General features: G+C 43.8%; 1 protein-coding gene across 1 annotated transcript in view; it reads right to left on the reverse strand.

Moving 5' to 3' along the window:
* Positions 1-2,740: 2,740 nt before the first annotated feature.
* GYG1 (glycogenin 1) overlaps positions 2,741-13,718 on the reverse strand; it is a 29,593-nt gene continuing 18,615 nt past the window's right edge. The window contains exons 6-7 of the mRNA XM_032486666.1: positions 5,919-6,138; positions 2,741-3,615 (exon numbers count right to left, since the gene is read on the reverse strand). Coding sequence (XP_032342557.1) covers positions 3,442-3,615; positions 5,919-6,138 — 394 coding nt within the window. The 3' untranslated portion in view covers positions 2,741-3,441. The remainder of the gene's footprint in view (positions 3,616-5,918; positions 6,139-13,718) is intronic.

A 13,718-nucleotide genomic window follows, 5' to 3' on the forward strand; every position in this document is an offset into this window, starting at 1 on the left:
AGGAACAGCCAAGTTGGAGACTCAGTTGCTCAAGCCTCTAGTTCTCAAGTCCTCCTTTTTTCTCTCCACGGCCAATCCACCAGCTTCACTGCATTCACCCTGGTGAAAGGTATGTTGGATCATCACTGTCTCTCCCCAGGACCACTACAGCAAACAAACTTGCTTTTCCAGCAACTCTTGTCCTCATTTAAGCTATTTTCCACAAGCTGCGGAAGCAATGTTCTTAAAATACTAGTTACAAAGGTAAGACGATCAGACCCTCTGTAAGGACTGCAATGGATTGAAACGAACTATATTAAAATACATTAATTCATGATACTAGAACAGACCCCCACAAAACCACCTCTGGAGGATGCTAGGGAACCAATTCCTTATTTTATGTACTAACTAGTGAATGAAAGGAAATAATCAAGCATTTACCCTGCTTTTTTTTTAATAGAAACTTAACCTCGGGACAATCAAGTTATTGTTGAATGGAAGTATACGGAAGAGGTTCAGCTAATAACTGAGAGTATCACCATTTTGCAACCCCTAATAATTCAGCCATCGATCATCAATGGCAGTTCATATCATAAGAAGACAACCAGAGACTTGGAAGTACCCAACAGCCCTATAAAGTACTGCCAAAAAAAAAAAAAAATCACACTTTAATTGGGTCAGTCCTCTAGATCAGTTTACAAGAAATAACAGAATACAAAGAAACATGTCAAATTGCAATCAGTAAAATGCAGACTGTGAGAGACTATACAGGACAAACCCAGTTGCTTCAGTAAGTAAATTGCAAGGAAACAAGAAAGGAGGGGAGGAAACAACTGAATCAGACATACCAACCAGTTGCACTGTGTGAGCCTTAACTTGGATCCTGGTAAGATCAAAGAGGAAAGAAAACACAAATAGAGGACATTTGGAATTAAATGTTTTTTGTGTGATAATTTTCTGGAGTCTTTATGTTTTAAAGATATATATGGCAATACTTCACATGAAATTTTTTATCTGGGGTTTGCTTCCAAATAGTTTGGTAAGGGAAGAGTCAGTGGGGATACAGATGAAACAACTGGTTGAAGCTGGGTTGATGGGGGTTCTTTATACTATGCTGCTTACTTTTGTGTCTATGTTAAGTATAAATTACATTAATAAAACTTCAGTTGATAGCTATTAAATTTAAGATTAAATCAAAGCCCATACCTTGGCCTACGAAGCCACTCTGTACCTCTCCATCTTGTCTTCGAAGCCTTTATGTCCACTAAGTTCTCACCTGCTTCAGGGCCTTTGCTCGCACAGTTCCCTCTGAAGAGAATGTTCCTCCTTCCCCTCACCTCCCGTTGGCCACCTCAGAGCTATGCCCTGAGTATGGAACTGTGTCTGTCTTGTACAGTCCTATGTTTCTAATGCCAGTCACATGTGTGATATGGTCAGTGTTATAATAAGTGCTTGTTGAATGAATTACTGAGTTGTCTGTCTTAAATGTGTATGGCAGCTGACACTGTCTTTGATGTGAAACTAAGATAACTGAATAAATGCTTTGATGTAATTCCTACAGTAAGCTCAAGTACTTCCCCTGAAACCAGACATATCTTTATGACCACTGAGACTGTGAAAGCAGCACAGGGTTGAAATGAACTTTGAAATTAGACACAGATAGACTGTCCAGAACTAAAGGCTCATTTGTATGACTTGCAAATTACATTGTAATGAATTTAATTTCTGTTTAGCTAGATTCTCTATGCACTGGATTCTCACTGGAGGAGTTTAGCTCATACCATTAATGCTGAGATCTCTGGACGAGGAGTATCTTGAGGGGTCTTTGCACCACAGCACCAGACACGTGAAGGCACTTCAGATCTTTGGTAGTGCTTCCTGTACTTGAAGATCATAACTCATTCTCCACCAGTCCAAATAACTGTAGCTTTTTTAATCTTCAGAAATCATTTATCATTTAATAGTTTATACAGTTTTAGGTGAATCCTCAGGTTCTTCCTGAGCTTTGCTGGTAGCCCAGGGTATACCCTATCCATTCTTGCCTCCAGATTTCCATACCCCTGGTATTCACTCACATGCTTATTGAATAGGGCAGACCTGTGTAACCAATAGGCTATCATGGAAATAAAGGAAGGTGACCGTGAAGGTTAGCCTGTAAAAGCCATTGCAGCTGCTGGATATTTAAACCTGAAGTTTCTTCTTGTCATGGTTTTCTCTCTCATTTTCTTCAAGAGAATGATTTCTGACTATTCACTTTAGTTTTAAAAGGTCATTTTAAGATCCTACCCTTCACTAGCTTGCCATCATTGCAACCTAGAATCATCTGTACCTTTAATAAATACGCTTTATTTACACTTCTATCATTTTAAGTCATGGATTAAAACACTAGAAGACATTGGGTCCAGTGCTGATTCTAATAGTCCTGAAAGATTATTGAGTATGTTTAGAGACTGACAATCAACCTATGATGACTTTAAGGTTACAATATTCTAAAATCTGCATACCCAGTTAGTACAGAGATGAAATGTGGGTGACACATTAGATAAGTTTGATCTCTCTTTCCTCCATCTAGCCGATTCAGACCCATCACCATCACTGGAGAACACTAGATATAGATTATCTAGAAACCAATTTTTAAAGCATATATTCCAGTGTCAAGTTTTACACTGGTTTTCAAAACACAAATTCTACAAATTATGAAGTTTCCTAATACTTTTTCTTCGAGGGGAGTGGGGGTCCTTAATTTAATTAGACAACCAAGATATGTCAATATATCTTTATTTTTCATACAAGGTGACACTGCAGGTAACCATCAGAGAACACACTGCTGTTTTCAGATATACAGAACTGAACAAAAGCATTTCAGCATGCCGCCTGATTGTACGTAGAAAACTCGTGAACATCTCTAGAACATTAGGACTAGGAATAAAATGGGATAGATAACACCATTTGTTGATATGTTCATGAATCACTCAGCAGTGTTGTTATAGGCTGTCTTTATCTGAAAGCATTATTGCAATCGCTCTGCAGCCTCTGGGCAATTGTAAAACGCAGGTCTAGTGAAGGGTACAAGCAAGCGAGACAGATGCCGCGTCCCATTCTGAAGGGAGACTGATTGGAGCCTGGCTTGGCACATTTTAAGAATTGATACAGCCATCTTAACAGCTTAAGATTGAGTTTCCCTTACCACAAATGTTGGCAATCAGCATAACTGAGAATTTCTGAAACATTAGTTGAATAAGCCTAAGGTTAAAAAGCAGAACACTGTTGTTCATGTAGCAGAACTGCCGCTTAACAACTTTTGCCCAGTTCTCACCAGTCCTGCAAAAACCCCTCATCTGATGAATTTTAGTGAAAGCTTCTAGCAACTGTAACAGACCTTTCTTAACCCAGCTCTAGATACTAAGTATCAGAAACAAGTGCTTGTGAAGTGGATGTGTCCACAGGAAAATGGCAGTGTTTCTACTGGAGGTAAGTGTCAAGTTTCCTCTTGATGTTGTCAAAGGAATCTGCTCCCATGTAATCAGCCTGGCCCTGTTCCCACCGCTCCTTCCGTTCTTCTGAGGATACAAAAGGCTGGGCGGCAGCCGGGACCTCCCCAAGGGACAGCTGTGACACGGCTCCTGAGACACTTTCCTAGAAAGGAGAGAATAACCAGAGACTCCTTTAGAGCTGAAAGTCAGACCGTTTTGAAGAATGTGATAAACTGAAGAAGGTGAGAAAAGCCAGGATGAAATATCATGCAAAACAGCAAAAACCGAAAAGTAGTACGTGAAACAAAATGAACAACAACAACAAAAAGACATCAAATTACAAGGATCATATGATTTTTTTTCCTAACAAAATGAAGACTTCTTGACTCGGTGAAAACATTGGGAGAACAAATTAATTAGGTAGGGTTAATGTTTAAGTTCTGCATACCTTTCTACAGAAGCCACAAGAGAAAGCCAGTGTATAGACCAAGTCTGAAAGCTGCAAACAGTTCATTAGAAAGCGTAAGATGGATGGACAAGGGAACACAAGTCTCACGATAAACTCTTGATCTGTGTGGGCTCAGAAAGGTTGAGAACTTAAACAAAATGATGCCTCATAGGCTAAGCTTCAGAAAAAACCTAAGCAGAGAGCCACACCACACACACAGCTGTCACGCTGTAAAAGTGAAAGCTAAACGGTTGGAGACTGTACGCCAATCTTATCTGCCTGGTCAAGCTTATTACCAAGAAGTATCTATTCCTGTAGCTTCTGTTAATTCAATTTTCTTAGTTTCTAATTAGTTTTCATTTCCCATCTTCACCTTCCCTTGGTCCATAACCCTCAGTCCTTGGGTTGCAGGAGGAACAAAGCAAAAGTGCAGGAAATGGAGCAAACCTCCACTACGTTAAATGTGATTCTCGTTACACACAGGTAGGCAACTAACTTCAATTGTATCACAAAAGAACATCAGTTATCCTTCATCAAGCTCTCAGGTGTGATGATACTGGAAATCTTGGCAGAGAAAAAGTAAGGCAAATGAATACATTCAGGTATTGCTTGTAACAGAGAAAATGGTAGAACAAAATGTTTGATTATCTGTTTCTGTTGCTATGTAGGTGTGTAAGCATAAGTATATATGTATGTATTTAAATCTCCTGGAACTCCAAGGTATTTGGGTAGATCGCATGGGATTGTATTACAGCCGAGGCAACATGAATCCTTCCCTTGGGTTGGCTCTGCCTCTGCCTCCACTTGCAACAGGAGTCATAGGAGCCTCTTCCAGAGTCCTCTGCTCGCAATACTGTTCATAAGGGTAACGGTTCTCAGGCCTGGATGTGAGTCCCATTCTGCTACTGACTAGTCTGTTACATACGTAAGAGAAGTTACATAACTTCTTTAAACCTCAGTTAATTTTAATATATAAAAAGGTGTAACTGACCATAATATTTACTTGAAAGGGTGCTTACAAAGGTTAAATAAGAATAGATAACTTTTCTTAAGCATTTACTATGTCCCAGGCAATGTTTGAAGTACTGTGTAAGTATCATTTCATGATTCACATAAAGCAATTAGTGTTAAGCACACGAGTGTTAGTTATTTTTCCCTTTCTCCCTTTTATATTTTGGCAAAAGTGCTAATAAGTGAAGTGGCTAAATCTATACCATAGCAAAGAGAAGAATCTCTTATAACCTTATACTCTCTTATAAGTATAGCCAGGTAATTAACCGATCTATTAGACTTGACTACAATTCGCCCATTCAGTTGTATTCTTTATATCATAATATGTAACATAAAAGTTAAATTCTTCCAATTCTTCCATAAGAACAAACCTCAGAGGAAGACTTTTAAAGTCAGAAAAGATGGTAAGTAGGTTGTAACTGTAAATGTTAATATGCCATCTTCCTCTTACAAAGAGATTTTTGAAGATCCTATACAACCATAGGAGTATAACATGGCAAATCAAAATAATCCTAGAAAAGTATTTGTTCTATGTTCATGTTACTGTAATTTTCACTGGAAACACATTCTTCTAAGCAGGTGGCAAAAATAAATAGGTATATTTAAATTTTTTCAGTTTCTAAAACATGAAATGGGACTTTTTTTTTTTGTAAACCACTACTTCAGAAATCATCTTAAAATCTTTTCTTGGGACAATGGGTCATGAATTTTATAGTTATAATATGGATATATTATATATCTAATATGGATATATATATTTATATATACAAAAACTTCTAAAAAGCCTTTCTTACATTTTCAGGTCCAATGAAATCTGCTACAAAATCTACTTCTGCTTTTATCTTTGCTGGTAATATTTCTCCCCTCTAAGATGGACATTGTTTTCTTTCCACAAAGTTTTAATTATATCTTTGTTCAAAATACCACTAAATACTCCACTTCTACTAGTGCACCAAGTTTTTAAAAATACAGCATTAAATTACTTGAAAGAAAAAAATGGAACCTACCACATTCACATGTGAGTGGGTATCTTTGACGAGGCCAAACTGCTGAAGCAGAGGTAAAACGCTGGTAGTGAAGATGTCCCACCACAGGCTGAGGAACTCTGGGTGAGTCGTGTTGGGATCGTGGGACTCACTTTTGACACTTTTTGTTTTAGGATCGTAAGTATAATTCCACGGTTTAAACCGTCCTAGGAAATGCACAACTTTGGCATTTGCACCAAATCTGCCAAGTGAACACAAGTTGAAACGGTTAGTGGAGTCTGAGCACTGACACTGCACCTTTCTAGTGGCTGGAAAAGAAGCTGAGCTCACTGAAAACATTTTAGACATACTTCTAAAATTATTTAATTGTATGTTACATATACACAAAAATCCAAAAGCAGCAATGGATCAATGCAATAACCAAACACCGATCCACTGTGCACAGAAACAGGTACAACCACCAGAAAAACCGTTCACTATTACCTAGTAAAGTGGAAAGTGCTCACTCTCTACAACCCAGAAGGAAGCGCAGCTCCTAGGCACGTACCCCAAGGGAACTCTTACACATGTGCAACAGGAGACATAATCAAAATGTTCGCAGCAGCAGCACTGCTTGAAATAGTCATAAACTGGAAACAGCCAAAATGACCACAGGTTAGCTTGGGTTACCGATCAGCAAGCAAGCGTCCACTTCTTTTCTCAATCTCCACATGGGGAGTACACGTTCCTGCCTCACTGATACTGGTGTGTTCATATGATTTGTTTTTGCCAATGAAATGTGGGCAGAAGTGACAGTGTGCCCTGAAAAAGCACCTTCTTTCTGTTCACCCTCCCTGAGAAGCTGCAACTTCTGCCAGCAGAAGGATGTGCCCTGGGTAGCCTGCTGGTTCCAGAATGAGACGATGGCAACAGATGTGGATCAAACCCGTGGGCTGGCTCCAAACTCAGCTGAGATGAGCAGAGCTGTCTGGCCTATCCACCAACACATGAGCAAGAAATACATGCAGACTGCTGAATGTCACTGAGATTTGATGGTTAGTTATCCATCCTGTTCTTTTTTAAAGGGCAACTTCTGGTATATTCATACCATGGAACACAATATAGCAATGAAAATGAACTATAGCTACACACATCATGTCGTAAGTAGGTAATTTTTTAAAATATGCTGGAAAAAAGAAACATATACAAATACAAATTCAAATAGCAATACATACATATAAATCCACTTCCATAAGGACAAAACAAACAAAAGTACTATTTAAAGGGTAGAAAACTAATCAGTACCAATTTCATGATACTGGTTATCTTGGGAGGAGAGGGGAAGCTGTGACAGGAAAGGGACAAAAAGGGGCTTCTAGATACTGGTTGTGTTCCTTTTCTTAACTTGGGTGGTGGAGATTCAAAAACACTTTTTGTATACACTCATACATACTATATTTCACTATACACACACACACACACACACACACACACACACACACATATAAAGAGCAAGAGTTAAAGAGTGGTCCTGTTCTGGCTGGGGGGGGGCAGAATCTACACATATAAAACAAAATAAGAAAGGTGAATACAAGTGGAATATAAAAGGAAGATGGGACAGTGAGTGCCCCAGAAATTCGGAGGTAGGGAGGTCACTGAAACCTGGGTTCAGTGAGGCAGGAGGGGCCAAGAGAGTGGACGTGACTTCACACTTGCACAATAGATAGGAACCGGGCAGCTGGTGCTAACAGGGAATTCTCGGCAGGAGGATGCAGGTATCAGGCGAGCATATATGTGCTAGATTAATGTTCTCCAGTTAGAGCCAAAGAAGAAGCTTTGACAGGGAAAGGTAAAATGGGACAGATCCTCGGGTGCTGGGCTCAAATGTTAGATTTTAGTGGACTTATCCTACAGGGAACCAAAGTATCTGAGCATGATGTACAGAAACTCCATTCATGTAACCTTTTCTCTCTCCTAACCTTGTGCTTGGCTGGTTGGTTGGTTGGTTTTTATGTCAGAAACCTGTTAGGTAGCTATCATTATCTGACAGCTTACTATGTTTGGGGCCCACATTCCTTCAGGAAAACATTTGGGAATAATAACAGTCCTACCAGGTAAATTTTACTAATGCATTAATGGAGGTTCCTAGAGGCTAAGTGCGTTGCCCAGAGGCACACAGCTATGTAGTGGCAGAGATGGGATTCAGCACGGTTTTGTCCCTCTCTTAGGCCTAAGCTCTTACCATCCTACCGTGCTGCTACCCCAAAACTATGCGGGAAGAAGAAAGCCTCTGGTAAATTTCCTCCTAAGGGTAACTAACCACCCCCCAGTGCATTTCTTCTGAAGAGGAATGGAAACCTAATATCCCCAGACTTACTCTTTATTTCATATATGCGGTATATTTCACACACACACAAGCACTCTCAATTTTATCCTTAAAAGGATAAATCATAATGCTCAAATGTGTGCACAGATAGGGCTATCAATTAAATAAGCAGCTGTTATGCGTAAGGCACTATACTCTCTCTGCTCAGTGCTTGGGCTCCAGGAGGCTCCGCTGGATAAGGGAGATGAGTCATCTACATAAAAATACGAAACAATAGCACAAGCAGGGCAGCAAGGCAGGGCAGCGCTGACACCGAGGGCCCTGGACATTCCAAAGCAATTACCGCAGGTGGGGGTTTTCCCAAGAGGCTTCATAGCAGAGAGTGGGGCCTGACCAGGCCTGGGAAAGATGAGCGGGATGAAGAGTGCCTTCAACAAATGTCCTAATGATGATAGGGGCGGGGGACGGGCAGGATGACGGGCACCTCCTCATCCTGGCGGTACACTTAAGCCTCAAACCAGAACAGAGCTCACGTGGAAGAGGAGGTGCCCCTCCACCTCCTCGGACACCCACTCTCCTGCACTGACTTCCCTGCCTGGAGCAAGAGGACTTGTTTGTTCCTTCTGGATTAAGTGACTAGCGAGTCTCAAGCCATGATCTGCTGAGCCAAATATAAATATCATAGGCAGTCATTACATGAGTGGTAGTAACGGTAATTAAAATAAATTAGAACGTGAATAGAGCATGAACTCTATTCATTTCTAACCCACTCCCTGGACAGTTCACAAATGCTTAAGCAGTAGTCATCATGACAGCGAACCTATACTGGGTATTCACGTGTGCCAGGCACTGGTTAACATCTGCATGGTTCATCTCAATCTCCAGCACAACTATGTGAGGAAACCAAGGCAGGAAGAAGTTAACTTGTCTAGGATCACATGGCTGCTGAGTGATGGGGCTGGGATTCTGCCCGAGGAGTCTGGCTCCCCAGCTAAGGTTCTTAACCACAGCTAGGCTGCCACTGTAAGACACTGCCAGAACTATAAGGATGTCATCTGAGTGTCATTTTTTACTCCATGGATTAATTTCTTGCCTATCAATATCAAAGTTGGAAAAAGCGTGCCTAATGAGCCCTCGAAATACCCTCAGCGTAGTCAGGGACAGAGCAGCGGAAAGCAACCAACAGGAAAGAAAGCTACAAAGCAAGCAACTTAGCACTGTCTGAAGATGCTCTTTGCACCAAGTCGAGGGAGGAGGGGGAGAACAAGTGCAAGAACCAGGCGGTGTTTCTGAGGACCCAGAACTGGGCTGTGCTGGACAGTGTCAAAGGGCGCTGCGCTCCATGAACACCTAAAACACGAACGTGAGAAATTCTGTCCACTGGATAGTCATTTCACAGACGGAGCGGTCTTGGTTTTAAGACAGTTCTTGATAAGTCTGTTCGAGGTAGAAACTGAGATTTTAAAGGGTCCTGAGTGTGGGCAGAGCTGCCCTTTATGCTCAAAGGAAAAGAATTCCTTGGGTGCCAGTAACCTGGGGGAGCAAGTGGGGAGGGTGTAGAGGTGAGCAGGGTTACTGAAGACTGCATCTGGGTAGCTCTCCCAACAGCTACCCAGATGCCAGAACAAATCACAAAATGCATGGAGTAAGAGGTTTCCTGGGAAAAAAAAAAAAAAAAAAGCTCGGGGCCAGGGTACTGAGGGGCAGACAGGGAAGAGCTCTCGAGGATTTGGGAGTGTGAGGGCAGAGGATGCACGAGAGAGACTAAGAAGGATGCTGGAGCTGACAGGCATCGTGCGGAGGCCTCAGATGTCGCGGGGTCGGGCTTCGGTCAGGCCTGTCTGCACAGCAAGGAGCAGGAAGTCGTTTTTTAGGTGTCGAGGCATTATTTTCCCCTAAGGGCCAGCCACCAGACAGACCCACGGGGATGGGAAAGGGTGGGAGGAAAACAAGTTTTAGAGCAAGGGCGCTTCATGAGAAGAGCAGCCTGGGGAGTCACTGACCGACTGTGAAACGTTCTGGCCAGCCCAAGGGCCCTCTGATCGGGGCTCAGAGAGAAGTAGGGGGAGAAAGCGAAAATGACTCAGCAGCTTTGCAAAAGGGAGCCACCCACCAGGATGTTCCTGGAAATCACCGCGGGCCGCCCTGGGCTCCAGACAAGGGGCAGCCTTATATTCAGCCTAACACCGGCTGCCACATGTGAAGCTTTGTGAGTGACTCAGTCGGAACTACCCAACTCCATCCTCTCCATCCTCAAGGCACAAATGGAGCAGTGTTTATTTACACGGCAAAGTAGCATGAAGGGCTTGCTCTCTTCACTTTCACAATAAAACTCTTTGTTCACCAAAAAAGATGACCAGAAGGTCTCCAATTTTTATCTGGAGTTTCAATTAATCTAGAGGTGAACTTCGTGTAATTATTTTTGTCTCAACCATGCTCCCTGAGGAATGTTTTTAAAAATCATATCTTATTCTTTAAGTCAATTTAGTCTTTGGTCATTTATGAACATCCAAAATAACCAGGCTGAACTGAAATAAGAGCACAGATCATAAGTAAAAGGGGAAACTACTTCTTGCTTAAAAGAATAATTAAGCCTAAATCCAAGCTGGGAAGGGCAGGTAACCCAGGATATTTTTCTGGTGTTCTCTTTCCCTCACCAAAGGCAACACACAGGTACAAGAGGCAGGATTTACGCCACCTGACTACAGGCAAAATAGCCGATGAATAAGAAGGGGAAATGCTGATGTCAGGAGATCAAGTTCAACCGACCTCAACTCAGAGCAAGGATAATCAGGAGATTCACTGACTCACTGCTTGGTTTATCCACCAAATTTTACCAGCCAGGAAAAAAAAAAAAGTTGGGTACACATCACAATTGTCTCTAAATTACTGAGCGCCATTCATTCTGCCCCACTAATAGGGATTTGTCTCAGCTTGCACACAGCTCTTAAAATAAGTATTCTAATTTTAACTTGATAGAATCTCAAAAGAGACGTCCAGATCACAAGACAGAGTCTGAACCCGAGCCAGCAATAATACTGCTTATGTTAGCCGTTAAAATGATCCCTGTGACCTGGTGTCACCGAAAGATCAGATAGAACTTTCACGACTAGTTTAGCAGTTAGAAATGCAGCCGGTAACGTGTGGATGAGACTCCAGAACCGTTCAGAACAGAGGAGGAACAAAGCGACGGTGGGGCACACGGGAGCCGCGTGGCTCTCACGAAGCCCTGGGTGTGCCCCGTGCACGGGCGGACCAAGAACAGCACCGCAGCACTGCGGGCGCCCCGCTTCCCACCCCACTTGGCCCACGGACACCACTCACGTGCCCTGGGCCGCAGCCACTCTCTGACCTTTTCAGGCTCCCTCTCACACACAAACCTTTCCCCACGACCAAGGAGCCACCTCTCCTGTCTTACCAAAAAATTCCTCCTCACACCCACTCACAGGCTAAACCCCAGTGCCCCAGGGGCCGGCTGCTGGTGCAGCAGAGGAGGGGACCTGGTGAGGTGGGGGCCGTGGAGCCAGCGCGTGTCCCATCACCGGAAGGCAGCTGTTACCCGGCGGCGAACAGTTGTGGCCACCAGGGACCCACCTGAGTTTTCTTTGCTTTCAAGCTATACAACCCTCCCATTTGTGCCCTGGAAATCAGAACAGCAGCAGGACTGAAACCCAGACTTCAATAACCGAAACTTGGACCTCATCAACACCACCACCCACCAGGCTGGTCTCTCTTCACAAAGCAGCGGGGAAAGCCCCAACGCCAGGCCACCAGGAGACTTCCCTGGGGGCAGCATGGCATTCTTAGTCTGTCCTGGCTGACTGCTTGCCCATTCATTCACCCACCAAAAAAATACCCCCACCTACCTGCACCTGTGCCCACACAGCTGTCCAGGCTCTTATCGGAAGCCGGCCTCTCCGCCTGTACCCTAGGACACAACCCCTCACCTGCTGAAGTCGCCCTCCAGTTTCTGCAGCATCAGTGCCCCCTCTCTCCTCGATCACTCCCATCGATATACAACACAACGTAACTTCTCCCACCTTTAAAAAACCACCACCACCACCACCGCCCTTTCTTGGTCTTACTTCCCCAACCAGCTACCAACCCATTCCTCTTCTCCCTTTTAAAGAAAATGCTCCAGAAGAGCCCCAACTCTCCCTTCTCTTGGACCCACTGCCATCAGGCTTTGTCCCCCATCTTTCCACCAGATGCGTCTCGCCAGTCACCAGTGACTCCACGTTATAGGTCCAGGGCCACTTCTCATCTGTCCTCTTACCTGACCTCTTGCAGCATCCAACACAGATGGGTCACTCCCTCCTCCTGAAACGTTTTCTTTGCTTCGCTTGGGCAACGCCTCACTTTGCTGGGTTTCCTCCTGCCTCGCTGTTCTCCATCTCTTGTTCCTGTTCCTTCACATTTTCCTGTCTCGGGGCTCAGTCTCCAGGACTCTTTTCTATCATATTCACCCTCTTGGTTATATCATCTTGTCTTCTTGCTATAAATATCACTTATATGCTGACACTCCCACAGTCATGTCTCACCCGACCTCTCTCCTGCACTCCCAACTCCTGTAGCTACTTACCTCGTCCACATTTCCACTAGGATATTTAATACGTGCCTCAAACTTAATACATCTGATACATCTCTGGTTAGCCCCTGCCCCCACGAGCCTGCTTTGCTCACAACCTTCTCCATCTCACGAAATGGCAGCTCCTTTATACCAGCTGCTCAGATCCCATACCCGTAACCATCATCTTTGACAGTTTTTTCTTACATTCGACCAAACAATTGATTTTTTCCAAAAGAGTTGGAAACCTGCATCTGATGTGAAATTCTCCAATTCTTAACCATTAGCAATTGAGAAAATAAAGACAACCATGTAAGGAAGACAGAATATATCTGTGGGACGGATACAGTCTGCAGCCCACCAGGTGGAGAGCTCTGAGGAGGGGGCGTCCTCCACCTAATCCACACGCTCCTCCCTCCCCGGGCTACCCTCTGCTCCCCAGGATGCGCTTCTCAACCAGACTTCTGCCCACGAGATGTCGCTTCTTGTGCCCTCTGTGCCTGCTGTCAGAGCAGCCTCTGAAGGCTGGGACGTGTCTGATGAGGACGTTTCCCCTTCGTGATGAGGACCCAGGTCGGGCGGCGGAATAGGCGGCAGCAGTAAGACCTGAGGACAGATCATCTGATAAACACTTAGTGGTAACCGATGGCCATACTGAGAAATGGGGCGCCTGGGGCCCAACAGGCATTACTAACACCCAGAAAGGAGAAAGAAGACACCAAGCAACCACACTGGAACCACGGCGGTCTGTTCTGTACGACATACAGGAAACTGCACACGCAAGCGTTTGCCGCGTTGATGAGGCTATCGCTCCCTCATTCCTTCTCGTGGTTCTCGGTGAGCAGAAGCTGGGGCCCCTCTACATGCTCCAGGCCACCGACTGAGGAGTGGGCCAACAAGTGGCTGAAAAAAAGACTGGCACAAACTGCAACTCCTCGGGGTTTTAGGT

This window comes from Camelus ferus, chromosome 1, assembly GCF_009834535.1.
Source record: "Camelus ferus isolate YT-003-E chromosome 1, BCGSAC_Cfer_1.0, whole genome shotgun sequence".
Classification (NCBI taxonomy): domain Eukaryota; kingdom Metazoa; phylum Chordata; class Mammalia; order Artiodactyla; family Camelidae; genus Camelus; species Camelus ferus.